At 39.1% G+C, this 27,094-nt stretch overlaps 1 protein-coding gene across 1 annotated transcript; it reads left to right on the top strand.

The window, feature by feature from the left end:
* The first annotated feature begins 1,368 nt into the window (after nucleotides 1–1,368).
* CUL4B (cullin 4B) lies at nucleotides 1,369–27,094 on the top strand. The gene is made up of 20 exons (XM_086470610.1): nucleotides 1,369–1,966; nucleotides 4,677–4,792; nucleotides 9,570–9,673; nucleotides 10,629–10,698; nucleotides 11,174–11,247; nucleotides 12,287–12,449; nucleotides 12,550–12,639; nucleotides 12,926–13,008; nucleotides 14,147–14,214; nucleotides 15,352–15,470; nucleotides 16,306–16,498; nucleotides 17,615–17,719; nucleotides 17,997–18,107; nucleotides 18,857–18,942; nucleotides 19,764–19,871; nucleotides 20,135–20,248; nucleotides 21,203–21,308; nucleotides 21,395–21,567; nucleotides 22,118–22,270; nucleotides 23,494–27,094. Exons 1-20 carry the CDS (start codon nucleotides 1,438–1,440, stop codon nucleotides 23,587–23,589), a joined length of 2,661 nt encoding a protein of 886 aa, XP_086326736.1. The 5' UTR covers nucleotides 1,369–1,437; the 3' UTR covers nucleotides 23,590–27,094.

Raw genomic sequence — 27,094 nt, 5'->3', positions numbered from 1 at the left:
TTTCACAACAGGGACTGAATCACAGCAACGCTCTCGGAGAGGTCACGTTTCCTTTGGTAACGGACACACCGGCATCAAAAAAGAGCCACTAAAAGGCCCACGATTTCTGTTTTGCTTCCAAGTGTTTAAAAACAAACCAAACCAAGCCAACAACCCCAGGCTTTAGCCCAACGCAAGTCCGTACGGATTAAAATCGTACGAAAAAGTTGACACTAAACGCCTGTTTATAAATAAACGTAAGAAAAAACACTTCCAAACTAAGCCAACAGGCCGAGGCCTTCAACTCGACCCGGGCTCAGCGCGGAGCCCCCCAGGCCGAGCCCCACCGCCCCCGTTCTGAGCCACGGTTACCTCAGCCGAAGCCCGCGGCAGGCGGGGGGCAGGACTCCGGCTCCCCGCGCGTCCCCGGGGCAGGCCGGGCCGAGGGGACAGGGACGGGGACACCCCCCCCCCCCCCAGGTACGGGGCGCGACGAGGGACAGGGACAGGCCCGGCGCCCCCAGCCCCCAGAGCCCCGCCCCCTCCGCGCTCCCGCCACGCGGAGGTGCGGCCACGCCCCCTTCCCCTCACGACGCGCCCTGCGCCGGCGCGCCAGGGGGTTAACGAGCGCGCCCGTTACGAGCGGTCGGCAACCATGATCACTTCCGGTAGGTCAGCGGGTCAGCGGAAAGGAGCGGGGGGCGCCGACGGGAGCAGGGCCGCCGGGCCGGAGGTGGGGCCTGCCGCCTACCCGGACTGCCCGGCCGCGCTTCCGGGCGGCCGCGCCCCAGCATGCACGGCGACCGGATGTGCCGCCATCTTTAGGCTCCCTCTCTTCCGTTTATTGACAATAACAAGCCCCGGGCCGGGCCGTCCCCCCCCTCAGGAAGCGCAAGCAGGAGGCAGAGAGGGGGGAGGCGGGAGCCCGAGGAGAGCGGGCCGCGGGGGGAGAGCGGGCCGGGCGGCGGCGAGGGAGCGGGAGGCGTGTGGGGCGAGGGGCTGGAGCCGAGGCGTGAGGGATCCGCGCTCAGGCGTCCCCGCTGCTGCTCGGCGGAGACGAGGCGGCCGGAGCAGGAGGGGAGCGGAAGGAGAAGCTGGGGGAACGGGCAGCCGCGGGGAGATACTGGTGTTGGAGAGAAGAATTGAAAGAAACTAGTGGGTGGCGAGAGGCAGGAACGGAGGCGCTCCGCTGAGAGAGGAGTGAAAGCAGGAAAGCAAAGACAAACTACAAGAAGAAACAAAGTAATAAAGAAAAGGGGAAGAGAGGAGATAAAGTGATTCCTCCGAGAAAGAAGGCGGCGAAGGAGAGGGAATTCGGAAGGACTCCACTGATGAGAGAGAGGAGTTGAAAGACACCCCCCCTCGAGAGACACCAGAGACTGACTCTAAAACTCTCTCTCTCTCTTTGTCACACCACAAGGATTTGATGCCCCTCAGCCTGTTCACTTCTGTGTGTTCATGTTTCCCACAGGTTTCTCTTCCCCCAACCCCCCAGCTGCAGCCCAGGAGGTCAGACCTGCCACTGATGGTAACACCAGCAGCAGCTCCTCCTGCAAGAAGAGAAAGTTAAATAACAGCAGCAACAGCAATTCTGAAAGAGAAGAATTTGATTCCATTTCTTCCTGCGCCTCTTCTCCTTCCAAAAACACCTCCTCATCATCTTCCTCTGTCATCACCACCTCCTCGTGCTCCTCCTCAGGGGTTGCCTCCTCTAACCATCACCTCCAGAAGAAGCTACGCTTTGAGGACTCCGTGGATTTTATTGGACTCGATGTGAAGATGGCTGAAGAGTCTTCTTCCTCCTCTCCTGCTGCCTCTTCTCAACAGCAGCACCAACAACAGCTCAAAAATAAAAGCCTTTTAATTTCGTCAGTGGCTGTGGGGCACCATGCAAACGGCCTGACCAAAGCTGCCTCCTCTACTGTTTCCAGTTTCGCCAACAGTAAACCTGGCTCCGCTAAGAAATTAGTGATCAAGAACTTTAAAGGTAACAGGCCATAAATTGTCACAACCTATGGGGAGCTGACACTCGACTTTGTGTTTTGTTTTCAACATGAAAACCGGTTGGCTTTCAAATAGCTCCAGGTTTTACAGGAAATGCTTTTCTGTGGTAGATGTTCCTGTACTTATGTAAAGGGGGAGCAGTGTTTTATGGTGCATACTTGCCCAGTCATGTACACATCCTGAGCTACACTTCGCTGCTTGGGGTTATTTTTCAGACGCCTTTCACTCTTGTCTCGCAGGAAGGCCCTAACTTGTGTGTTAGACGAAAGATTTTGCTACATAACTGTAAATAGCCTTTCTTCAGACTTTTAATGTTTGATATCTCTTTTCTAATAATCCTGATTCAGGGCTTAGTATATATTTTGGCCCAGTTTATGTTAAGTCATTGCGCAGAATGCATGCTTTTTTAGTTTGGGCCTGAATCTGTATGTCTTGCCTCTATCCATGTCATCTGTTTATAGGTTAATCTGCCTGTGCTTAGTTTTAAATGTTGGAGCTAAGGTGATTATCAGGCTATTATGGCGGATTTCCTTTCTGGTTTCCCCACCTGCCTTTAAAATAGGTAGTTCAGATTTTTGCTGAGTGTGTTGCTTGGAATAGCCTTGCTGTAATTTTCGTTATTTAACTCTTTAATGTCTCTTTTTCTGTCTTGACATACTGTCACTTTACAAGCTTATATTATCTTATAAATTCTCTCAGAAGATGTTTGATATTCTTGAGTATTGTTACTAGAGACCAACTGAAGCAGAGAAATGAAACTTTTCTGCTGTGATGCTGCTTCATTTTCTAGTAAACAAATACAGACAGGTGTAGGCAGAAAGGTTATCTAAAATTATGTCATTTTTTTTCCCTGTAAAGATGGGAAAGTCATGGGCTTTTCTTATTTCCTGCCTCTTGGTATCTTCTAAAGCAGTGTGACAACTTGCTTTCTTGGGTGATTTTTCTTTTTCCCCATGTGTTTGGGGTTGGGGAAGATATTAGTGACATTATAATTAATTTCTAAATACACAGTTGAATCAAGTGATCTGTAGAGGTGTCACAGAAGGTAAGGATTAGGATGATTTTAGCCACTAATGTTTTACAGCAATTCGTGATCACAGTGTAACTTCTTGCTTTAAGGCCCTCTAATTCTCAAAAATGTTCTCCACTCATCATGTCATCATAATTAAATTTGACTGATTATTTTAAAATTTATACTTATGATGCATGATAGTGAGAAATAAATGCCACTCCTCTGTTGCTTGTACACTGTTATCTTTAAGGGAAGTCAACTTTTCGTGTTTAAAATATTTGTTAAATGTCATGGATTGCATGGTGCTGCAATCATCGTTGCTTAAGAATTGGTATTCAAGTCACTTGCTTAAAAAGGATGTCTTAAGGATCTTTTGGCTTGGTTTTTTTTTTTTCTGCTGTTGGATGCTGAACAGGATAATAATCATAAGATTATTGGTTTTATCTCAGTGTGATAGCAATAACATGCTTTACAACTTAAATAACTTCCTAAAATCCAGAATCTTGGTATTTACTGCTGCGTAGCGTACTCATTAGTTGCTAGTGAAAATAGGTAAATCTCACTCGTAGTTAGTTGTCTCTCTAGATTCTTACGATCCAGCTGATGTTGGGATGTTGCCAGTACTGTAGGGGAATGCTTGGGAGGACAAAAAAAATTACTTCTCTCTGCTTCTTATTTCTAGAGAAATCATAAAACTTAACAATCTGGGTTTTACCTTTAGGTATGTAAAAGTCGGTTTTAATAGAGTATAAACTGGGCCAATTTCACCCGTTGGTGGCACGGATGCACATGTGTCTTCCTAAATTTTCTCCTCCTTCCTTCTCTATTTGGAAACGTGCATATTAGAACAAAACCGGTCATTTTAGCTAGTTATGAGAACACACAGAACTTTAAAAGTCCTCGTATTCTGCGGATGTGACATGGGGAATCTCTCTTAGCCTGCTGTGAATGCTTTAGTCTTGTTGAAGATGCTGCATACATAGCAGGGGCACCTCTGGAAAAGAGGCTGAAAAAAATAATGGAAAGAGTCAAATTGCAAAGCTTGAGAGATTTGAACATTAAAAGAGGGCTTAACACCACCAAATATCCACTGGCCAAACCCAAGAGAGACATAAATGGGTTACTTTAAAATAGGAAGTTTTTCCTCGTGACCATAAAGCCTGCATTGTAATTACAGTATTTCTGTGCATGCTTCTTGAGACTTTCTTTCCAACTGTTAATACAGAGGAGAATTCATGAGCAGTAAATTAAAAAAATAAGCTATACACAACTCTGCATCTTTTAATCCATCATTTTGGGCTTTCTTTTAGCCGTGCTTTCCTGGTAGTGGAAAGGAGTGTAAAGATGGAGATCATTCTTGCTGGTTTTTAGCCTATATCCCTTCTTGAGCTGCTCAGACAGTGTTGTGATTTTTGTAAATCACACATACTGTGTGGGCCACAGATGCTGTGATGTGTATGTGAACAGTAATGCTGGGTTTTTACAATGCCTTACTATTTCAAATGTAAATAAGATGCTGCTTTTACACGAATGCTTTCTTTTCAAGTAAGTACAAATTAAAATCGAGAGCATCAGCCCGTGCCTCTTTCTTCTCAAAGCTGCATTTTTCGTTTCTGTAAAAAGGTAAAATGTTCTGCTTTTTCTAAGTACTTCCTCAAACTCCATCTAATTTCTTTTGAAGATAAACCCAAGTTGCCTGAAAACTACACAGATGAAACCTGGCAAAAGCTGAAAGAAGCTGTAGAAGCTATCCAGAACAGTACTTCAATTAAGTACAACTTAGAGGAGCTCTATCAGGTAAGTGCTTTAGGTAAAAGCGACGGGGTAGGACTTTTTATGGTGGTGTTGGATTATTTTGCTTAAAACACTTTTGATAGAGTAGTAAGAATATGACATTTTGCTTGATAGCTGCTTTTCCTCCAATAGTTTCTCAAATTTTAAAAATAATCAGTAAAAATTTCACAAGACATTGAACTCGGAATTATTTTTTTTTTATTTGCCACAACATAATCCAAGGTATGGTTTCCCTTGCAACAGTTGACAAGAATTAAATAAGGCAAGGAGCTGTATTCCCTTTACTGTTTTGGGGTTTATGGTGTGTAGCTGCTAAAGGAGAAATGTGATATCCTAAAACGTTGGTGTTTAGGTAAGAAAAAGACGATTTATATTAAAATATAATCCTTTTTCTGAAGACAGTATCTGTTCGTGATTGCGGATCATAAATCATTTAAAAACTGAAACTTTTTATTTGACTTCTTAAACAGAATTGTATTATTATGGTTTGATTGTCATTTTTTATCAGTCAGCATTCTGTCTAACAACTGCGCCTCAACATTTATTCCCTGCAAGAGCTCTGATTGTTTTGCCCTAAATGTTGCAGGAAGTAATCAGACTCGAACTGCATTTCCAAACTCTTTTTTTATAAGCTCCACTTCTGCTTTTTTCAGCTGACTGTGTTAGGGAGACTTCTCCCCCTCCTCACCTTTTCCCTACTGACATCATGCTACTTGTGGTTTTAGCGGCCTAGCAACAGTACTGCTTTAGCCCGGTATTAAGCAGCACACTTTCCACTCTACGTTAAAGCCTTTGTCACTTGGTTAGCTGTTTGATTTGTTCCTCTGTGTGTATGTAGCCTTCTCTCCAGCTGGTTTTAGTGTCTCTTCTTCCCCTGCTCTCTGCTTTGGATGTGACTGACGTCTGTGAAAAGTTGGGGAGAAAAACCCTACTTGCACAAGGTTTGGGGACAGATTTAGGGAAGGATAAATTGCCATTCCTCATGGAACCAAGAGCCTCCTGGGCAGTGTTCCTCAGTCCAGTGTGTCTAAACTCATTGTAATCTTCTATGATGTTCAATTGATATAAAAATAGCTTTTTTTAACAGTTTGGCAGGATAATACATAGAATTGTTAAAGTAACAATACAATATAGTATTGTTACTTTTATTACAAACCAATACAGTAGTAAGATAACTTTTGCAAAGTTTGGTGAAACTAATAACAAATTACGATCCACTGTATTGGCTGGTGTTGTAGATTACTTACTCTAGACTGAACAACAGAGCAAGTGACTTAATTAAATACTTGAAGGATATCCAAAATGGCTTAAAAATACAAAGTTCTATTGAAAGCCTTGCTTCTGCTTCACACTTACCACTTAAATTTCTGCTCGCTTTTACCACAGGCTTAATTTCATGTTGCTTGTGCTCAGAAAACAAAAAATACGCTTTTTTTTCTTTTAAATCTCAATTTTAACATTGTAATAACTTCGATATTTTTCAATGAAATAGAGTTCAATCACGTATGAAATTTTTCTTTATAAATCTGAAAGTAAATGTTTTGATTTAAAAGTAGTAATAGGAATCACTATTTTAAATGTTAACTAAACTCATGTCATTTCTGAACAGCTGCTTGGTAAATGGATCTGATGCCCAATGTGCCTTGGCAGACGCCATTACCCAAGCATAGAGGGGAATTGCAAGAGTCTGCAAAAGTTCTGCTGCACACCTCAAAATAAGATACTGCTTTTTTGAGTGGAGTTAAACTTCTTGAGTTTGGCTTAGCTCTCATCTGTGTTGGAAAGTCCCACTGAACAAACGTTTTGAAGCTTTCTTTGTGGGACACTAGATTCGTACTTGCTTTGTTCCTTGCCAGCAAGAGAAATGATACACATATTCTGAGCAGTTCAAGTGCTACAGAATTTAAAGCTTATTTATTAGAATAATTTTCCTTAGATTAGTACCAGAAAATAGAAATCTGGATATTTGGTACCAAATCCCTAGTGGTTTTTTTTTAATTAATCACAGAGTTAAGTCCTTCTGGAAAGTTCTAATTTTCTTTTATCAGAGCGGTGTTCAGTTCTTTTTCTTACTTTTCCCCAGCACACAAACCCAGCTGTGGATGCTGCAAGTTAAAAAACCACCACCAACAACAACAAACCCCACCAAACCAACACAAAAAACCCAAACCAACAGCAAAATCTCAATGTATGATACACAAAGGAAATACAACAATTTGCCTTCAGATGTTCAGACCATCTTCAGGGCACAGGTTCCCTTTTCAGAAACCTTTATTCCACGAATTCAGAACAAGATAATTTTGTGAACTAGAGCCCCTAAATTTGTTGGGAATTTTTGATACATTACAATTATTGTTGTGTAATGGCAGTAATTAAATTTGCAAAGCATCATATTGCCGTAGTGGTGTTATGCTCCACAGAGCAAATCTTAGTAAAAGGTTTTGTATTCATGTACTTAGAAAGTTTAATCTCTTTAAAAAAAAAAAAAAAAGCCAATTGAGCAGAATTCACAAATTAAAACGTTTTTATGGATGTTACCAATGAAGATGCAGAAGTTTTTGCTTGATGTTCAAACCCTCAGTACTAGCAGGCGTGTTTAATGCTTTGGCATTTCTGATACACAAACGCAAAAGCACAGCTTTATAGGAACACTACCTAAAAGTAAGTGTAAATTAACACATGTTAACTTATTTCACCAGGAGTTAATGGTATGCATTTGTCCATGTACAGTGCAGAGGCTAATTCTTTTAAGGATTTGGAGCAGCATGGTTAAGTAGTACTTGTTTTGATAGACAGCAGTTATGAAAATGTTGGTAGTTGAGACGGATGAACTGACCAGAAGTACAGCACAATGGCCGCTGGTGTCCTAGGCTGGTAGGTAGAAGCAAGACTAGCTGTGGTTATGTGAGTGACTACCAAGTTCTGTCTAAAACATTCACCTTCCCAACTCTCAGTTGGCTTCTCAAAAGTAAGCGGGAAAAAAGAAACCCATTTGTTGCACTTCCTGAAGGTCTAATCAGGGTCTTCAAGCTTAGTGTTTTCCAATCCCTTTTTCTTCTGAAATCGAAGCAGCAGCAGCAGTTATTTCCTGTTTTGCTGCTGTTTCATGTAGAGCCTGTGCCTACAATAGCAGAATAGACTTGAGCAGTGTCCATAACCTGCTCTGAGCGGTGAACTGTAGAGTGTGTTTTCCTATCACATCATTGTATTTGTTTGGGGTTTCTTAAGCGTTAAGGCCGAGAGTTTAATTTGTTGCAATTTCCAAATATTAAGATACGTACACTTCGAAGATAATTCTGCCTTTCCTGATAGTCATCATTCAGACTTGTTTTAGTCTTAATTGGCACACTCACTCTCTTGCTGCACCAGTTTGTTTCTGACAGGAAGCTTATGCAGGTTTGGTTTTCTCTTGTTGCAGTTCTTGTGTGGGATGGTTTTGTTGTGGAGGTTCGGTTTTGGTTCGGTTTTTTAATTCCTGTATCTCCCAGAGCCAATATTACCCTCAGTGCACTTGCTCTAGAGGGTTGTTTACTGTTGATACTGAGAATGATTACTGTTGATATCCTAGGATAAACTGAGGAACTCCTTGTTTAGTGCTTTTGATTGTTGCTGTGCTTTTAGTGATGACTGCTTACTGTTTGCTGGTGGCTTCTATTTGGACTGTTGGGAAATATTCTGGGGGACTTCAGTGTAATGGAGTAGATCTGCTCTGGGTACTTCTGAACTACGCTGTCCCTGCATGGTTGCCTGTGGTTGCTGGGGAACAAACTTGATCTTCCAGTCCTTTTTTTCCTGCGAGTCGGTTGTACTAGCAACTGAAGTATTTTCCATTTTTTTAAAAAAAAAAAAAAGAAAAAATTGAGGCATTAGCTGAAAATCATATATATTTCTCCTGTCTGTCTCCTATAGATGTTTTCCAGAATAATCACATATTACGTCCTTCGCCAATCTACAAAGAGTTAAAATTGCTCAGTTGCTTTCCAAATGTGGGCAATAGGTGTAAGTTTTGGAAAAGTGTTAACCCTTAGGGACTTAAGAATGTTTGTTTGCTTCATTGATCTCCAAGACATGTCCCTGTTAAATTTCTTTTCACGTCTCGCTGTGAAGCACAGCAACAATTCTTCTAATACTCGATTGTGATCTAGAAATCAGAGATGTGTCACTGTAAACATCTGGAATGTAGTCATGCTACTAAAAATTGTTAAAAATTGGTTTGGATTATTACTAAACTTATTCAGACAGGCAGTGATGGATGGAGATATATAGGTAGATGTATAGATGTGTATATATGTGCTTTTGGGGATGAGGGAAGCTTAATCAAGGAAAGGACTGCAAAAGGAAGTAACACTAGCAGTGCTTTTCTGCTAACACCAGTGCGACTTGCAGAGTACAGCAGTTAATAAAATTAAGACCTTAAGTGTCTGCTTTGAAGTATGAAACCCAGCAAGCTGCTGGAACATATTAAACTAACTTCCTTTTTCTTAGACATGCAAATCCTGCAGTTCCTTGTGAGATATCGGTACTCCAACTGAAATTAATACACTAAGCCGTTCAGTGCATGGCCTTCCTTTGTTTCTTATTACTGTTATAGTGCCATATGTAGTGCCATGTCTCTGGTGTTTTGCTTGCAGCTGTTAACTATGTTACAAGTAAAAGCTGGTAGATTTTTGAGTGAGAAGTGGGAGAATTCTATGGTTGTTTGGGGTTCCCCCCTCTTCCTTATAAAACCCCCTATAAGAATATAAATGGATGTCTTAGTATCTCTTTCTCTTTACTTCAGGCTGTTGAAAATCTCTGCTCCTACAAGATTTCTGCAAACTTGTACAAACAATTGAGACAGATCTGTGAAGACCACATTAAAGCACAAATTCACCAATTCAGAGAATATCCTTTTTTAGCTGTTGACAAGCCAAAACGTTTTTACCTGCCAGTATGTGGTGATGGATTTCTTTGACTAGTTCAAGACACTAGGCTGTGGTAATCTGAATTCCTAGGTTTTGCAGAATTTGGCCTGTTTTTTTTTTTTTTTTTTTTGTGGTACCTTAGAGAACAGTACTAGTTCTTTTATGTCTGTAACCATTTAAAAAGTTTGTGAGAAAATTTTATTGGTATTTATGAAACACTTTGACATCTTACAAAAGAGCTCATGTTAGACTTAACAGCAAGGCTTAAAAAAGCTGCATTGGCTGTGTCACTTCAGGCTTTTTTATGTGCTGAACTTGCCATGCTCAGGTAAACAGAAAAGTCTTCCAACAAGTAGTTCCTGTTTTCTTTTTGAAAGGGGCTAACGATCTGGCAGCGTACAATGTCAGTGCTTCTGAGGATCAAAATGTCTTATTTTCAAAAGTTTTGAGTTGTATCAGATGGAGATCCTGTTAAGTGGATATTAGTACTGGAACTATGCAGTGAGCTGAATACAAATTAAATTTCAAGGACAAAATTTATCTCTTAAGGTTATCTCTTAATATGAGCTGAAATTACAGTATCCGTGTAGTGGTGGGCTCTTACATGTGTTGTGGACTGTTGGTGTTTGAGGTGTGGGGGATGTGTATGTTTGTTCTATTCCTCAGGGATGGAGGATTAGACAAAACATTCAAAAACAGTTAGATCTTTTCTTTTTAATTGTTCAGATAATTTTGATTTCTCATTATTAACCCAAGGACCCTCATTAAAAATAAAAATAAACATGTTGTAAACAAGTAACCTGTTCTTTTGGGGAGTAGGTGAGTTTGTTGTGCTCTGTTAAGTGTGTGGGGTTTTTTTAAAAAAAAATACCATTGGTTCATTTCATTGCTAACACTACCTATGTAATCGTGATTTTTCTTAATGATTTCTTCATGGATTCATTGGATAGTGTCCTTTTTCTAAAGAAAATAGACAAATGTTGGCAAGATCACTGCAGACAAATGGTAAGTTTTTTTATCTTTTCGAAGAAAACCAGTTGCCTAGTCAGCTATGTTTTGCTTAGCTTCATTCCTTTGCAAATATACTGTGCTTCTGATGTGTCTTAAATGTATATCAGGCTTCTTCATGAAATACAACTGTATCTAGTTTGTTAGAAATCGAAAATACTTGTCTGTAGTGTGTTTCTTGACACATTGATCTGATCTTGGGCACGCACAGCTCCTAACCATTGTTTCTATGCAAACCTTTCTCCTGGTACATTATAAAAGGAGCTATTCTTTTATACAGAAGGATGCTAAATGTCACATTGCTCATCTCGCTGAGATTGGCAGAATATTTTAAACAAATCAACATTGTCTAAGAAAGCACTGCCTGAAACCCATCAGTAGGATTTTTTGTTGTTGTTGAGCATAATTTGTGTTGCTTTTCAATTTCAAGAGTAAAATGATTGTGGCTTTTTTTTATTCCTTCTCATAACAGATTATGATTAGAAGTATCTTTTTGTTCTTGGATCGAACTTACGTACTTCAGAATTCAATGCTGCCATCTATTTGGTAAGGGCACAAAGAGTAAAATTATTGGGGGGTGTATTTAAATTATTGCATATATCTTGCTGATTTTTCAGGGTTTTTTTTAGTATAAACTTTATGGTGACCTGTAAATTAGAGGGTGAATGCATACCTGCTTGGTGCAAAGGTAGATTTCACTTTTAATTTATTTGCCATGAATTATAAGATTCCTGTAGAATAGCTGTGATAGCAAATTTCAGCTCAGTAGATACCAACCTGCAGTTTGCACAGTTAAAGGAAAGGGCTTGTTCAGCAACTGAAGTACGAGGGTTTGGGTTGCCCAGTTACTGGCTTTAACATATATAGTATTCTAAGTTCTGTAAGTAGTTTTGAAGGAAAAAATTACCTAAAATAAAAGTAAGTAACTCCCTTTTGGACTTCAACCTCTGTGCCCTGCCCCCCTCCCCCCCATATTTTAGTTATTAGCAAATGCCGTGCGGTGCCTTTGGCACTACCTCAATTGCTTTGCCAGAGATTGGAGTGATGGATGGAGAGCCTGGCTTTTTCTAAAAGTGTCCAGACCCACAGTTTCAAATTCATGGAAGGTTTTAACTGGGATGCCCAAAGCAGAGATCCGTGTCTTTCACATCACTGAGTTGTTCTAAACTCTGCCTGAGAATTAGAGATTAGAAAATGATGGACAAAAAAGACTATTGACCAGCAGCTTAACCATGGAATTGGGACCCAGGATGACGTTATACTTTTCTCGTGAAGGCTGCTGTTCATTCGGTTTCCATCATCCTGCCAACCAAGTGAAAAATAAAGATGCTGCAGAAGTTAGGTGGTCATTTAGGAAGAAATATGTGCTTTGGTCTTTAAAATCTGTAGCTTAGGGTTAATGATTTTTCATGGTTTATTTTGGTGTTTATGTGTTTGTTCATGTTGAGCGATTTGGGGGCAGAGGAGTTTGAAGAATGCTAGTATTTATTGGCCTCTCTTTTGATCTGGTTCAAATTTTATTAATAGATAATATTCGGGGTTGATTCTTACTCAATTTATTGAACAGCGTTTATTTTCTTTTTAGGGATATGGGGCTAGAATTGTTCAGAACTCATATAATCAGTGATCAGAAGGTTCAGAACAAAACTATTGATGGCATTCTTCTGCTGATTGAGAGGGAAAGAAATGGTGAGGCTATCGACAGGAGTTTACTGCGAAGCCTTCTAAGCATGCTTTCTGACTTGCAGGTGAGTAAACTTGTTTCACCTTTAAACCAATGAAGAGCTCCGATTCTTATTTAGTGCTCAGTAAGCTTTACCCTGGATTGCTGTCGTGTTCTTTCCCTAGATTTATCAAGACTCTTTCGAACATCGATTCTTGGAAGAGACTAACCGCCTGTATGCAGCAGAGGGACAGAGGCTTATGCAGGAACGAGAGGTATTTTGAATGTTTAACAATATTTGTTACGCATAATAATGAAGCGTTTGTCAGGGAGAGGAACTGTTCTGCGGCCTTAGCCAGCATACAGGGCTGGCTAAAATGCGGCCTTTATGTTTTATGGTACTCTGAAAAAGGGAATTCACATGTTGCCTTCAGTCACAGCACTAATGATTTCTGCTTAAAACTGGACCTGCTGTTGCTGTCACACCAGTTCTGTCTCTTTTTGTTTTTATTTTTCCTCTTAATTTGTTTAAAACATACAAAACTACTCTGGCATTTTCAGGTTCCAGAATATCTTCACCATGTCAACAAGCGCTTGGAAGAAGAAGCAGACAGGATAATAACTTATTTAGATCAGAGCACGCAGTAAGTGCAATCTCTCTTTGCTCGGTATTGTTAGCTGTTCGGCTCCTCTTCTGTGGAAGGCCATCTAATAGCTACAATTTATTTCAGTTATTGACTGACCATCAAATGCTTCTCACTTCCCACAATTCCTTGTTCATAACGGAGCACTGTCTTGGCTCACACAGCTAATATCCTTTGCTTCTAAGCCACTAGTTACCTTGACATAAATGTTGTTGGGTTGCATTTGGTTGGAGAAAAATAGTTTGCCACCCCTAGTCCAAACATATCTCTTTTTTTTTTTTTTTTTCTGAAATGCAATTAATCAGCTGTTGTCCTACCTGAGAAAGGTAGGAACTGGGATAGAGAATTCTCAAGCTAAAGGCTCTGAATATTTACATTAAGATATTTGCATATACTTTATAGAGTCTGGGAATTATTGACTAATGTCACTCTTCAGGCATTCTACTTAGAGGCAGGATTTCCTCAAATACAATCAAGTGGAGGTCACGACTGGTAGGACAGGAGAAATGTTCTCTTAACATAAAGCCACAGCTGTCATGTCTGAGGGAAAATGCAGGTCACTAATATAACAAAACTCTTTGAGCAAGTGGTCACAACTTCTTAAAGAGCAGGTACAGGGGATCTCTCTGAGAGGAAGATGTTTTAATGCTACTGTCATATATTTTTATTCCCTTCCTTCTTCAGCTATTAAAAACACTTAGCTTGTTTAGTGGCTTCCTTCTTCCACTTCATTACTAGTGGCCAACTCCCTATTTTGTTTCAATACCTCTTGACTTGTGAGGTGTGTTTTTTCTTCTCCTTGGTTTGTCTCCCCAGACATGAATCTCCTCCCACAAAACAGAAGGTACATTCTTTGACAAACTTGCCCAGTTTCTTCGCTGATGGAATCATTGTACGCCTGCCTGGAGGTCATGTACAACAGGCTTATTGTGTGAATAAAATCCTCAGTCAGCAAACAGAAGAAAAAATTGCTTACTGGGAAGGAAAAAGGATAAATATGTGTATAAAATTTTAGGTCCTTGGCCTCAGATAATTAGAGCACTCCCAATGACAAGTGTAGTTAACTATCTCAAAATAAACAATATAAAACTGGTAATAATGGAAAAAGGAAAGTAATTCTAAACATTTTTTTCTGTAGGAAGCCACTAATTGCTACTGTAGAAAAGCAACTTCTAGGTGAACATTTAACAGCCATTCTTCAGAAAGGTAATCTTTTTTTCTTGATAGAAATGTTTGTAATTACTGCTTCGGGGCTTTCAATTCCTGTGCTGAAAAAGAAAGTGCCAGATTCAGGTGCTGGGGGAGGACACAAGCACGCCCTTTGCTACTCAGTTCATGAAATAGCATTGACCATGTTGCAGGAGGGCAAGTACCCTTCTCCTTGTGAGAGGTAAGGAGAGGCAGTGCTGTCTTCAGATACACAGCGAAGCAAAATGAAAACTAGAATAGGGGACTCCTGAGTTCAGTGTGTTAAGCAGCATTTTGAAGACTTGGAGGTGAAGGAGTAGCCTTTGAATTATGGCTGTAGCAGAAAGGGGAAACATTGATTACTTGCTGCTCACAAAAAGCAGCTTGTTTTCAAAGTTTAGTACAAGCTGAGCAGTGAAGTACATTGCCTCAGTTCCACAGTAGTCTCTGTGGAGTCAAGTGCTGTTCTGTTTCTGTGAGGGATAGTCTGGAAATAGATAGGGGTGCAGCAAGAGTTGAGTGATAGAAGAAAATTGTCAAGTTCTTACTAGCCAGATTCTGGATGAAACAGGTATGTGAGCATCTTCCTGCCCATCTGTAACAGACTCCTTACTGAGAAAAGTATCAAGTTTGCAGTATTTACCCATCTACTTTCTTAAATCCTCGCTGTGGAGCATTGGGCCTTCTCTGCAAAAAAGTTAGAAAGTGAAAGGTGAAGATATTTCTTGCAGCTGCTTGCTTTCAAATGTCTGTAAAGTTTATTTTACAGCTGGAATTGACTCAGAGCTCTGTCTTGCCAAGGAACCTTTCCTACAGATCAGTACAGCGTAAACTTTTCAAATCTTTAGGGAATAGTAAAGCACGAGTAAGCAAAGGTGTTGTGATAAGTATGTTATGTAAAGTACGTGTAGCCTAAGATATCCAGTGCAATAACAAGGTTTTTAAGGTTTGAGGCAGTTCAGGTAGCCATTACGTGTTTCATTCTTAAATTGGGTAGCTTAAAAACAAACAAAGAACCAAACCCAAAAGCACACCACTGACTGCTTGGTAAAAATACCAGCTTTGAAGAGGTCCCTTACTACAATAATACGCTGCTGAAAATATTTCTTTGGCTTACTCTGTTTTTAATTTCTACTGAAATTCTGTCATTTGCAGGTTTAAACCACCTTCTTGATGAAAACCGAATTCAAGACCTGTCTCTCCTGTATCAGTTGTTCAGTCGTGTGAGGGGCGGAGTACAGGTTCTCTTGCAACACTGGATTGAGTACATAAAGGTACTGTCCTAGAACTCTGGAGCAGGTACCACTGTTGTATCGGTGGGGTGTATACACAGATGTTTGAGTCATCTCTCTAACCTATTGCATTTTTCTAAGAATTAAAGACTACTTGCTTACAAATAGGTATTTAATAGGCAGCTTTTGAAACTGTACTAGGAAAAGTACAGTAACTGTTCTAGCCCTATCGAAGAAAATATTGAACCTTCAGTTGAATTATTGAACTCCAAATAAATTTGAGGTTTTTATCTTGCTTACAGTTAGTTGTGGGCAACAATTACATTTCTCCAGTAGACATTTTGGTAATGGCAGAATGTTTCTGTCTTCTCCCTGCTAAAATTTGTTGTCAGAATGAGTGGTAGCTGAAGTTACCAACCAGCTGAAGTTCAAAAAGCACTTGAATATCACTTAAGGTATTTCATCTTATTACTTGGTGAAAACGTTGCCACAGAAAGTGTGGTGGTTGTGAAGAAAGGCTTTGTAACGGCATAGAAGTACTGCTAAATCAAATTGAATTTCGTAGGAGCTTCACCTGTGTAAAACCTGAGGATATAGATGTTTTAAAAGAGTGTGTTAATTTTGTCATGCTTAAGTTGATTTCTTCAGACAAAAGTTCTGGATCTCTTCACTTATTCATAGATTGGCTTTGAAGCAACATACAAGTTCTAGGTGTGGTTATATAGTAAATACACCATAATGCTCTTACTTCTGTTGTGTTAGTGGAATTAATGTGAATACCAGAAACAAGACGTTACAAAGATAACTTAGGCTTTTAGAAGTTTTGTAATTTAAATTCATTATTTAGGCTAATTGAAAGGTATGTTTTATTTTGCAGGCATTTGGTAGCACCATAGTAATTAATCCAGAAAAAGACAAAACCATGGTCCAAGAACTGCTTGATTTTAAAGACAAAGTTGACCACATTATTGATGTTTGCTTTCTCAAGAATGAGAAGTTTGTAAATGCCATGAAAGAAGCCTTTGAAACATTCATTAACAAAAGACCAAATAAGCCAGCTGAACTCATAGGTATTTTTCTTCAGTTTCTTCCCATGTGAGAATTTGGTTGGGGGCAAGAGGGAGTTGCTGATGCAGCTTACAGATGGGATGCGATGTTGAAAGACATTCTGCGCAATGCATTGTCAAACTGGGGATCTGCCATGCCTCGTGATGCACGGGAATTATTTGATAGGATAGCAGTAAGCATTAAGAACAAGCTCTATTCATGGGTTCACTGGCTAGGCTATAGAAGAGTGAAGAACATTAGGACTTGGACATTCCAGCAATTGACTGTTGTCCAGATGCGAGGATACTGCTAATAATTTGACTTTTTCAGAAGCTGGCATAAGTGTGCCACCCACACATGTGCACGCAGCTATTGGGGATCTACATAAATATCTGTGTTTTAATATCTAAAAGCAGAGAGAGGTGAGGGTGCGCTGTACCTCTCGTTACGGGGACAGAGCCTCTGTAGTTTGCAAAGAACATCGTTTGCAGAGGTGTGCATGACAAGTCTGGCTCTCTGCGCTTTGGAATACCGTAGTCATTCCCCCACCCAGTGAATGATACCTGCTTTGCACTCTGTTGTGCTCTTAGGCTTGTGGAGTGATGCTTTCTGCCCTCCTCCTTTAAAATTAATTCACCAACTGTAATGTGCTTAACAAACCATTTGAAATTAAAACAAGCAGTAATCTGCTCGAGAAATTCAGCAGAATAGTCAACACATTTAAATAATTAGTTTACATATTTTTCTTCTGATCTTTTTGCTTCTATTACAGCCATGTCAATCTATAGCAATAGTGACTTTTTAATTTGAGATCATGATATGGACCAGGATTTTTACATATGCAAAAATCTTTTTTAACTTTATGTATGCTAATAAAGTTAAGATGCAGTAAAAAAAAAAAATGCAGATAAGATCGCTTATCTGAAAAAAGAGATTAGGCTATAATGTTTTTATAACTTTGTAGCCTCTATGAAAACTGGGATGAAACTGATTTGAGGGTGATTTCAGGATCCTTTATATTTCCAAAAGATTTCACAATATTAGATTTAGCAAAAAAAAAAAAAATCAAAAAATTACGTTATTGTTTCACTGTGATACTAAGCATATGCTATACTTTTTATTCCTCAACACACTTTTAGCTAAATATGTAGATTCAAAGCTTCGTGCAGGCAACAAAGAAGCTACTGATGAGGAACTTGAAAAAATGCTGGATAAAATTATGATCATATTTAGATTCATATATGGTAAGTATTTTTTTGTGGGCATACAGTTATTTAATCAGTAACATAAAGGTACTTCGAAATAATTTTTGCAGTGTCTCTGCATTTGTAAGTGTTCATTCTCTGTAGATGCTGTTTGCGCGTTAAAATGCCGATAACAAGACCTGACTCAAAATCTGTGGAAATCCTAATGCCAAGGCCCTTGTTAGCTTTACTGAGCTTTGAATTGGGCCTCTTGTAGGTAATGTTTGTTTAAAACAAACAATGATTTGTGATCACTGTCAAATCTCATCTCTTACAGGAAAAGATGTCTTTGAGGCCTTTTATAAAAAAGATCTAGCCAAGAGACTATTAGTTGGGAAGAGTGCATCAGTAGATGCTGAAAAATCTATGCTTTCCAAACTCAAACATGGTAAATAATCTCTATCAGCTTGCTTTCTTTTAAAAATAGTCGTTCTAATGGGCCTTCCTGGAAGTGCTGTTTGTACTTCCCCTCTACATGAGGGCAAAAACCTCGTGTGCAAGTCTTGATTGACTGGTGGGTTTTGAGGAGACTCATTTGCTTTTAGTTTTGTAGTTGTAGCAGCAGGAGCCAAAAAATGGGAGCTTAAAGTCCACAGTGTATCTTGGCCTGTGGGACAGAGTCAAGGTTCCCTGCTGAGTAAATCAGTGATGTGCTCAGAACTGGAGGTTCCCTTCTGCTTGTTACTCACCCCGTATGAGGTCTGAAACATGAAGCTGCCAGCCAGCAGCCTTCTAGTCTGGTCTTCATGGTTTCATAGGATGGAGTGTTTGGGTGGTAAGAGTAAGGTTTTTATAGAACTTGATCCTGTTCTACCATCAAGAGACAGTGGCAGCAGCTGGTGGGGATTAGAATTGTTTTCTGAGCGACAGGTTGCCAGTAGAGCCCTAGGATGAACAGTCATGTCCCTGTGGAAAACCAGCTGGGTTGCAAAATAGCTGCCATGTGGAAACATTTCCCCCTCTTCTTGTTTATAACCTTACTCTGTATCTTAATTCGAATCCACGTCTTTATGTAAGAACATACTCTAAATATCAGAATGTTACTTTGAAGCAAGATGACATATTTCAGTGTAAGTACTTTATGGTGTTGAAAATAAACAAGATTCATTTTTCAGATTTACATTTTCTCTTTTGTAGAATGTGGAGCTGCTTTCACCAGCAAACTTGAAGGAATGTTTAAAGATATGGAGCTTTCAAAAGACATAATGATACAATTTAAACAGGTACTGTGGGAAAGCCTGCCATGGCTCCTTCATTTACTTTGTTTTTGAATGAGTTATTCTCAGAAAGCCTAACGAGAGAGTTCAGGGTGTCTTCAGTTGCAAACATTTGTTGTAATTGTGTTTAAACTCCTTTTGAATTACTCCAGTTGTCTGTAATGTTCTTTCACTACAGCAAAAAGGACTTTGTAGGTGATTGCTTTTGGAAGGGGTGGACAAAAGCCCAACTTGGAAAACAGTCTCTACTGAAAATCAGTCAGAGTCTATTTCTTCTGTGCTGTTTGTGTTTTTGAAAATTTTACTGAATTTATTAATGGTTTTCCTGAATAACAAAGCAAAAAAACCTGAAATAAGAAGCTTCTTAAAAAAAAAAAAAAAACACACACAACAAAAAACCCCAAAAACCTCACCTGCAGTAGTAAAAGTTTTCAACATCAGTTATAAAACATTAACACCACTATATTCTGATGGACTGGCTTGTGAGTGCCCATTAGTTCTGCAGGTTCTGTCATGTTTTGATTACAAGCAAGTTTTAACATTCTTTCCTCCATTCACACGTATTTAGGTACATCTTCACATCAGCCTGCTAAAACACTTCTTTTGCTGTTTTCTTCCTGTATGGAAGTGCCTTTAGAACTTCAGAAAAGTGCTTTTTCTTGTCCTAATTTTCTAGTATGTAATTTTCAGTTTATATAGCAAAGACATTGTAAGGTCACTTGTCTTCTGTGCCCTCATAATGCCTGTTCTAACTAACTCTTCAGTTCTCCCTGAAATAGGTTTTATAAACATTGCTTTATTCCCATTTCCTTTGTGTCTTTCTGCAGTATATGCAAAATCAGAATGTACCTGGCAACATTGAGCTAACAGTGAATATTCTGACCATGGGTTATTGGCCAACCTACGTGCCTATGGAGGTCCACTTGCCCCCAGAGGTAATCGATATAGACATCTTAAACCGAGTATGAGCCTATCAGTAATGTGTCTTGGTACCAACTGCAACTTCATTTTAAATATGCATCTGATATCTAGAAAGAAATGCAGAAGTGTGTTTTTGGAAGAAAGATTGTTTTCTTTTCTTGCAATTCCCTTCATCTTTCTAAGCCTTTATTTACTGCTTGCTTGATTGTTGAGGAGGGAAGGATGCTTTTAAAGTAGAAATTGTATTTTAGTGGTTTGGGTTTTTTCTTTTTTTTAGATGGTAAAACTGCAGGAGATTTTCAAGACCTTTTATTTAGGAAAACACAGTGGTAGGAAACTTCAGTGGCAGTCAACACTAGGACACTGTGTACTAAAAGCAGAATTTAAAGAGGTGAGTGCATTGTTTCTCTTATTCCTGTTGCTTGGCCAATTCCAAGTCTGGGTTGTACCTTAGGGATACATGGAGAAGCATTTTGTGCTGTGATGGAAAACTTCGCGCTGATTTGCAATTACTTTTGACCTCTTGCTATCATTTCCAGGGTTGGTAGTTTCTGATATAGATGTATTAAGGTCTAATTTCTGTCTCGGTGGAGAAAAAAAAGTTGTTGGTTACTGCTTGAGGAAAATATTGAGTGGGTTTAGTTCTGTATTTAAAATGGCACTAATTTTTATACTGGGGAAAAATAAAAAGGGGCAGCGTTCCACAGATGATCTTACTTCATCTGACAGAATTAAGCATCTTTACAGTAAGCTTTTCAGTACTGAAATACAGAAGAGTTTTTTGGATTGTACAAGAACACAACTGTTTTTAAAGGGCTTCCAGTTATTCTCCTTCAGCATTTCTTCATGGGCACAAATACATTTCAAGAAAATTTCCCTTGGAATAGGAATGCTTACCAGTTCTAGTTTTCAGAAAAATGTTAATGGTAAAATAAGTATTATCAAACTTAGCTATTTCAAAGATCCTAGTTCCTAGTACTGTGTTGCTTACACTTTGACTTAAAGGTCTTTCAAATTGTAATTTTAAGCACTCAGTGCTTTGAGATTTGTCTTAAGTTGATGCGTATCTTGGCCGAGTTCTGTCACTGGCTATAATAGTCTAACCTTCTGGCTTCTCATTTATTCTGCACTTTGCAGTAAACACAAGGTGACCGGTAACTTTTATTCTTTCATATTCCCACATGAATGAAATACCAATCACATCCTTGAAGTGAAATTAATTGACATACAAGAGTGACTTGTTCCTTGTGCCCTCTGCTGCCCCCCTCCCCCCTCAAAAAAAAAAAGACCAAAAAAACCCCCAAACCAACAGCCTAGTGATGTCTGTTCATTTCCCTTGTGACAGGGCAAAAAAGAACTTCAGGTCTCCTTGTTCCAGACACTGGTGCTGCTCATGTTTAATGAAGGAGAGGAATTCAGTTTAGAGGAGATAAAGCAAGCCACTGGGATAGGTTGGTACTGAAAACAGCTGACTGCTTCCAAGTGTTCTCACTAAAAAAAAAAAAAAAAAACCCTAAACAACTTGTTTCTGCTTTAGAGGACGGAGAGCTGAGAAGGACACTTCAGTCTCTGGCTTGTGGCAAAGCCAGAGTACTGACTAAAAGCCCCAAAGGCAAAGATGTGGAAGACGGTGATAAATTCACATGTAATGATGATTTCAGACATAAGCTCTTCAGGATAAAGATCAACCAAATTCAGATGAAAGAAACGGTATATTCTTTTTAATCCTCTGGGGTTTAGATCCTTGGGTTGAGTATCTGTCTGCCCATTTACAAGCTTTTTTCCCCCGTGGTTGTAACAGACATACTGATATCTCTGTAAAAGTTACGTGTATAATTTGGATGATGGCACATACCTAACAGTGCTGATTTAAATGCGTGCTTCCATACTAACCTGGACACCAGTGATGCTAGGTGTCTCTAAATAAGGTTGTTTCAGAGAAGTTCCAATTAGTGAATGTTCTTTTCACCCTTGATCATTCCCTGGAGCTTTACTGAATGGTTTGTGACCATAGAAACAAGTTCACAGTGAATTTTCCCTGACACGCATCCAATGTAAAATCTGTGCAAAGGTTTTAATTCCTTGTACAAGTGTTCTTTTAATAGACAGTCGGCCTTCGTGTTTGTAAGGGATTTGTGTCAAATATTTGACAACAAACATTTTACTGTCTTACACTGAGAATTGTCTTAAAAGATATGAAGAAGAATTGTTTTGACAGTTCTAGTGTTCTCTTTAAAACTCTTCTAAATGGATCTTTCAGGTAGAGGAACAGGCAAGCACTACGGAGAGAGTATTCCAGGACCGGCAATACCAGATTGACGCTGCAATTGTACGGATCATGAAGATGCGCAAGACACTGAGTCATAACCTGCTTGTGTCAGAGGTCTACAACCAGCTTAAATTCCCAGTAAAGGTGTAGTACTGTTTTTTTTTTCTTCTTCTGAAACTTTATTACTTCTTTTGATATTCCCTGGCCAGTCCTCAGTTAAACAGTGCTTCTGTCTAAAACATGCATCTTTTTTACTATTAAGAGACAAATACTCACTTTCAGGAATTTTTAAAGTGTCAGTTGCATTCGTTTATCTGAATATGACCTCAGGTTTTTAGTAAGTTAATAAAACCTGTTGCCAAAGGCTTTCAGAACCGTAGTCTGTTCGCAGTTACTGTGAGGCAGCTCTCCTTGTACGCCCTTCTTCTTGCATTTAAGTGTTCTGGCAGTGCGTTCTAGGGGACAAGGGAAAATGATTCAGATACGTAATGCAGAATTGGTTTTGCTTCTTAATTTGGTTGATACTTTTTAATAAATTAGAAACCAATAAATGTGCAGTGGTTTTTCCAGACAGATTATATTGGTTAATGTATGTACACACATCTACACGTGTGTGTGTGTGTGTATATATATGGAATGAAAATTAGATATCGGTGAATGCCTCAGAGCTAAAGAAGCCCACAGTTGCAATAAAAAATGAACAGCTTTTTGCATACAAATGAAATGGATTTTCAAATAGACAGTGATGCATCTGTTTGAGTTCAAATATACAGTGCTTTCCATCAATGGAAATGTAAAATAAAAGGTACTGCCATCTCATTCTGTTTGGTTACTGTGTTAAGTTCCTGCTGGCCTGTAAGTATTGCATAAACTGCAGTTGGGCTTTGCAGGGTTTTAACAGATGATTTAATGCTTTTCCTCACTCTTTATCGTGAGGCATTTTTATAAAGTCCTTCATCCAAGAAATCCATAGGGCACTCAAATTGTTGCAAAACTCGCTCGCATCAAGATAAAATGAAACTTGTACCATCTTTTACCAGGTAAAAGTCAAAAATAGAACACTTTGGTACATAATGCATGAATTGCAGTTCTTTAGAGTTTAGTTTAAACAGTAGCAAATATCTTCCCCTGCTGTAAAAAGCCTATACTTAGCTGCAGGTGACAAGCTAATTCTGTAACTTTCTCTTCAGTCAGTTACACGTTGCAGACTTTAGAAGCTTTGATGCTTTAAGGGATTTTTTTTTTTAACTATATTTGCTGTTTCCTCAGCCGTCTTAAACAGTGTGGATATTTGGTTTGAGTAGAAAGAACGAACCAAGAAACATTGACTTCAAGGTAATAATGCTGACATCTGCTTTATTTTACAGCCTGCTGACCTTAAGAAGAGAATAGAATCCTTAATTGACAGGGACTACATGGAAAGAGATAAAGAAAACCCGAATCAGTACAACTATATTGCATAAACATATGTTGGCCTTTGTTTTACTGCACACTTGGTGTCATACACAGTTGCCAGTGGATAAACTAGCCTGTTGATCCTGTTAATTGACTTTTTATACTACCGATGATTGAATGAAAGCAGTGTAATGGAAAAGTATAGTAGAGTGGACTTCTTTCAGTGGTTAACATGCCCATTTAAAGAGTACTATTTACATTTTAAGAAGAATGCTGTTGAACTCTTTGCATGTTATTTAGTAAGATGTGCAGAAAGCTGAAAGAAAGTACCTGGTCTTTGTGATTCCATTTGTCTCTGGGTCTGAAGAGGAGTCCCTTGATATATAACAGATGTCTTTCACACCTTTAAATGGAAACAGAAAGTTAATTAATATAAGAAAATAGCCTTTAAAATGCTTAAACTGCATGCAAACTTTTAATTTACTGTATAGAATGCATTTCAGTTAGTAACATACCATTGGTTTGGTTGATGCCTGCACTTGGATTTTTCCCTTGAGGGAAGGAAAATGGGGAATAAGCCAAGCTATGCTTATTGCTGATCTAACGGAAAATGTTCTTGGTCGCAGTTAAGAGAAAATGGTACCAATATAAAACAATGTATAAAGTTTGCAGTGTGGGCATATATACTGTATATACAAACACCATTCTTAAATAACTGCTGCAACAAAACAAGTTCAGATTAGATTTATAAGGCTTGCCTATAAGACTTAGTGTTGACCTTTGGGAATTTTAAGCATAAAACAGCCATAATGGAAAAAGTGACAGTTTTTACTAGTCATGGGTAGGAGGCCTTCACCTCTTGGCAGCAATACTCTAGAAAAGAGAATCTATTTACAGATATCTATGAAAAGCCACACTGTTCTTGTGGTGAAGCTGTAAGAACAAAAATTACAAATGGATTTTAATACTTGTTTTGCTTTGCAACATTCTAAACTTGAACTAACCTCAAGGTTTAGACAGGGCAGCTCTGCTAAGACTGCCCTGCTTTGGATTGCTTTAACTTAAAGCTTTAAGAACTCAGCCCTAGATGTGGCAGGCCTCCTAGAACCCAGAAGCCTACCTCTCATATAGAAAGTTAAGTATTGCTACAAGGCATCTAAAATATATTTTCTTAGATGACCAGAGATCATTCTTTGCATCTTTGTAAGACATGGGAGAATAAGTCACTTGAATGTAGAGCTTTGTTTCAGCAAAATGCATTTTTTTTAATTGCTATAGCAGCATGTGCCAGGAATATATGGAGAAAAAAAAAAAAAGGTGTCAGCAGAAAAGGTAATTCCTCCACATAACAGTTCTTCCTTTCCCAGCCAGGCTTTAGACCTACGATCAGCTGTGGTGCAGAGCGCCATGAAAAACCTCATCCTCTTTCAGGCACTGATAGTCCTGGCGAATACCAGATATCCCTTGAAAGCAAGATGTTACTTTCGTTCCATGGCAGCGTAACTAAGCTCTCTCTGATCTGTAACTTCTATCACTGTGATCCCACGTTCAGGGGTGTGCCTGTGCGAGAGAGGGAGAGTGTGTGTATGTGTGTGTAGTTTGTATCTGACACACCCCATCCTTACTGCTTTTGTGATCTGCTGTTTAATTCCATATTTTCTCCAGCTGTGTTTTCTCTCAAGCTCTTTTATATGCAGTCCTCAGCTGACAGATGAAGCAGATGGGGTTTTTTTTCTCCTACTAAATTATTTGCTGTCACCCTCTGTCGTACAGCGCTCTGATCTGCAGAAAAACTACCTTATCCTTTTGACGCTATTGCAGCGTAACTACTGGTAGACATCCAGGACCACCCTTGCCTCTGTAAGAAAAGTAGTAACAGTAGAGTTATCTGGTAAGAAACTTGAAGACTGCTCCTGCAAATCTTTTAAGTATTAGCTCAAATAGCGATCCACTGGGGAGGAAAGAATGCCCCCCCCCCAAAAAAAAAAACCACCAACCTTCTGTATTTTGCATTCAATGTTCCTTTTTCTTGTATGTGTTTTTTATCTTTAGCCAATAAAAAGATTCCTTTTAAAAAGGTGTTTTTGGAGAAGGAGCATAAAACTTAACTCTTTGGGAGACAGGAGATGATGACTATCAGTATTGAACTGGTTCCATTCAGTCCGTTGTAGCAGGTAAATCTAAGACCACTACATGTCCTAAATGCCATTCTGGTCAAATCCTCCCTCGTTAGACAGGAGTGTTGCATTCAGTCAGACTAACCAGAAAGGTGTGAAGGTTTATTTCATTTTTATCCCATCCATTTCAGTAACTGAAATGCAGAGAATCCTACCTAGAAAATGTCCTCAAATCTCATCGGACTTCCATGATCCGAGGCAGACCCTAAGCGGCCATCTAGTTAAAGCAACCCAAAGAATGGACTTTGAGAACCCTGGCTAGGCCGAGAGAGGGGGTTAGAGAGGGGAGGGGAGAAGGCTTCTCCTGCTTGTATCTTCATGGGTTTTCCCCAAGAACTTGTTAATCTCTTCTGCTAAGGTCTTGCTCATTCCTGGTTAATGACAAAGCTGCAGCCAAGATTTATCGTCCAGCCGTACAACTCTGCAACTTCTTGCTGGGATCATGTGCCTGCCTATTGAGCCATATATATCTCTGTAAGAAAAAATTAAAGTGGGCTTGGACCACAGCTCATCTGGCTATAACACAGCTTGTCTGTTTGGCCACACATTTTTAATCTTGACTCTTGCATGCAGTTTATAGCACCTTGTTCATAAGAAATTGCAGTTTATTCTTAGAAATATATATTTTAGGTTTTTTAATCTTTATACCCATAAATGGACTATTTTTTTGTCTTGGCTGGTTTAAAAAGTGACCATTTTGTTTAAATGCTGTAATTGCAAATGTGTTGTAAACGTTGTTTTGTTCTATAGTTTACACAAAGGTGCCAAAGTAAATAGTTAATAAAAAAAACAAACCCTAGCAAATTAAGTTGCTTTAGCTGTTCTTCATATTTTGGTCTCTGCTCTTTTTTTTTTTTTTTGGTCAGCCTTCCATTTTTTCCTAGACATATCATTTGCCCTAATGCTTTCTTTTAAAAAAAAAAGTGCATCTAAAGAAATGTTCAAATACCACTTTTTTAGTGATTTCATATAGTAGGGAGAATATTTTCTTTGAAACGTTACACTAAAATTGTAAGAGTACAGCAGCATTCAAAAATGTAATATACTTTTTGTATAACAGTTCTTCAGAGTATGTCTGGAGTGGGGGGAAAATTAACTAACCCTGTTACTTTTCAGAAGCCTCTTCCCTCGGCTACCGGAATATGAAAATTGTGCTTTTTCACTGCATCAAAAAGTTATAGTTTCTGCAGACTTGCAAACAGGGCATGTGTCACCGTTGCATCCTTCGATGCAAAAAGCAGCAAAACCTTTTTTATGTTTCATAAGTCTGATATGGGTACAGAGAGTCTTTCTTAAGTTGGTAAATAATGTAAATACATGTCCTTTCAGAGAGTGAGTCTGTTATCTAGGTATTTTGTGTCATTTAATAAATATTAAACAGTTTTGTGTTGATAAA

Source organism: Leptosomus discolor, chromosome 9, assembly GCF_034619465.1.
Source record: "Leptosomus discolor isolate bLepDis1 chromosome 9, bLepDis1.hap2, whole genome shotgun sequence".
Lineage (NCBI taxonomy): Eukaryota > Metazoa > Chordata > Aves > Leptosomiformes > Leptosomidae > Leptosomus > Leptosomus discolor.
Note: the sequence above shows the minus strand (reverse complement) of the source record. Positions and strands in the feature narration are given on the sequence as shown.

Bases quoted from the DNA above. Each gene is read 5' to 3' on its own strand.
- CUL4B (XM_086470610.1), top strand. From the start codon at position 1,438: ATGTTTCCCACAGGTTTCTCTTCCCCCAACCCCCCAGCTGCAGCCCAG. The intron at 11,248-12,286 runs GTAAGGGCACAA...TTTTCTTTTTAG, and splicing joins TCAATGCTGCCATCTATTTG to GGATATGGGGCTAGAATTGT. The intron at 21,568-22,117 runs GTATATTCTTTT...TGGATCTTTCAG, and splicing joins AAATTCAGATGAAAGAAACG to GTAGAGGAACAGGCAAGCAC.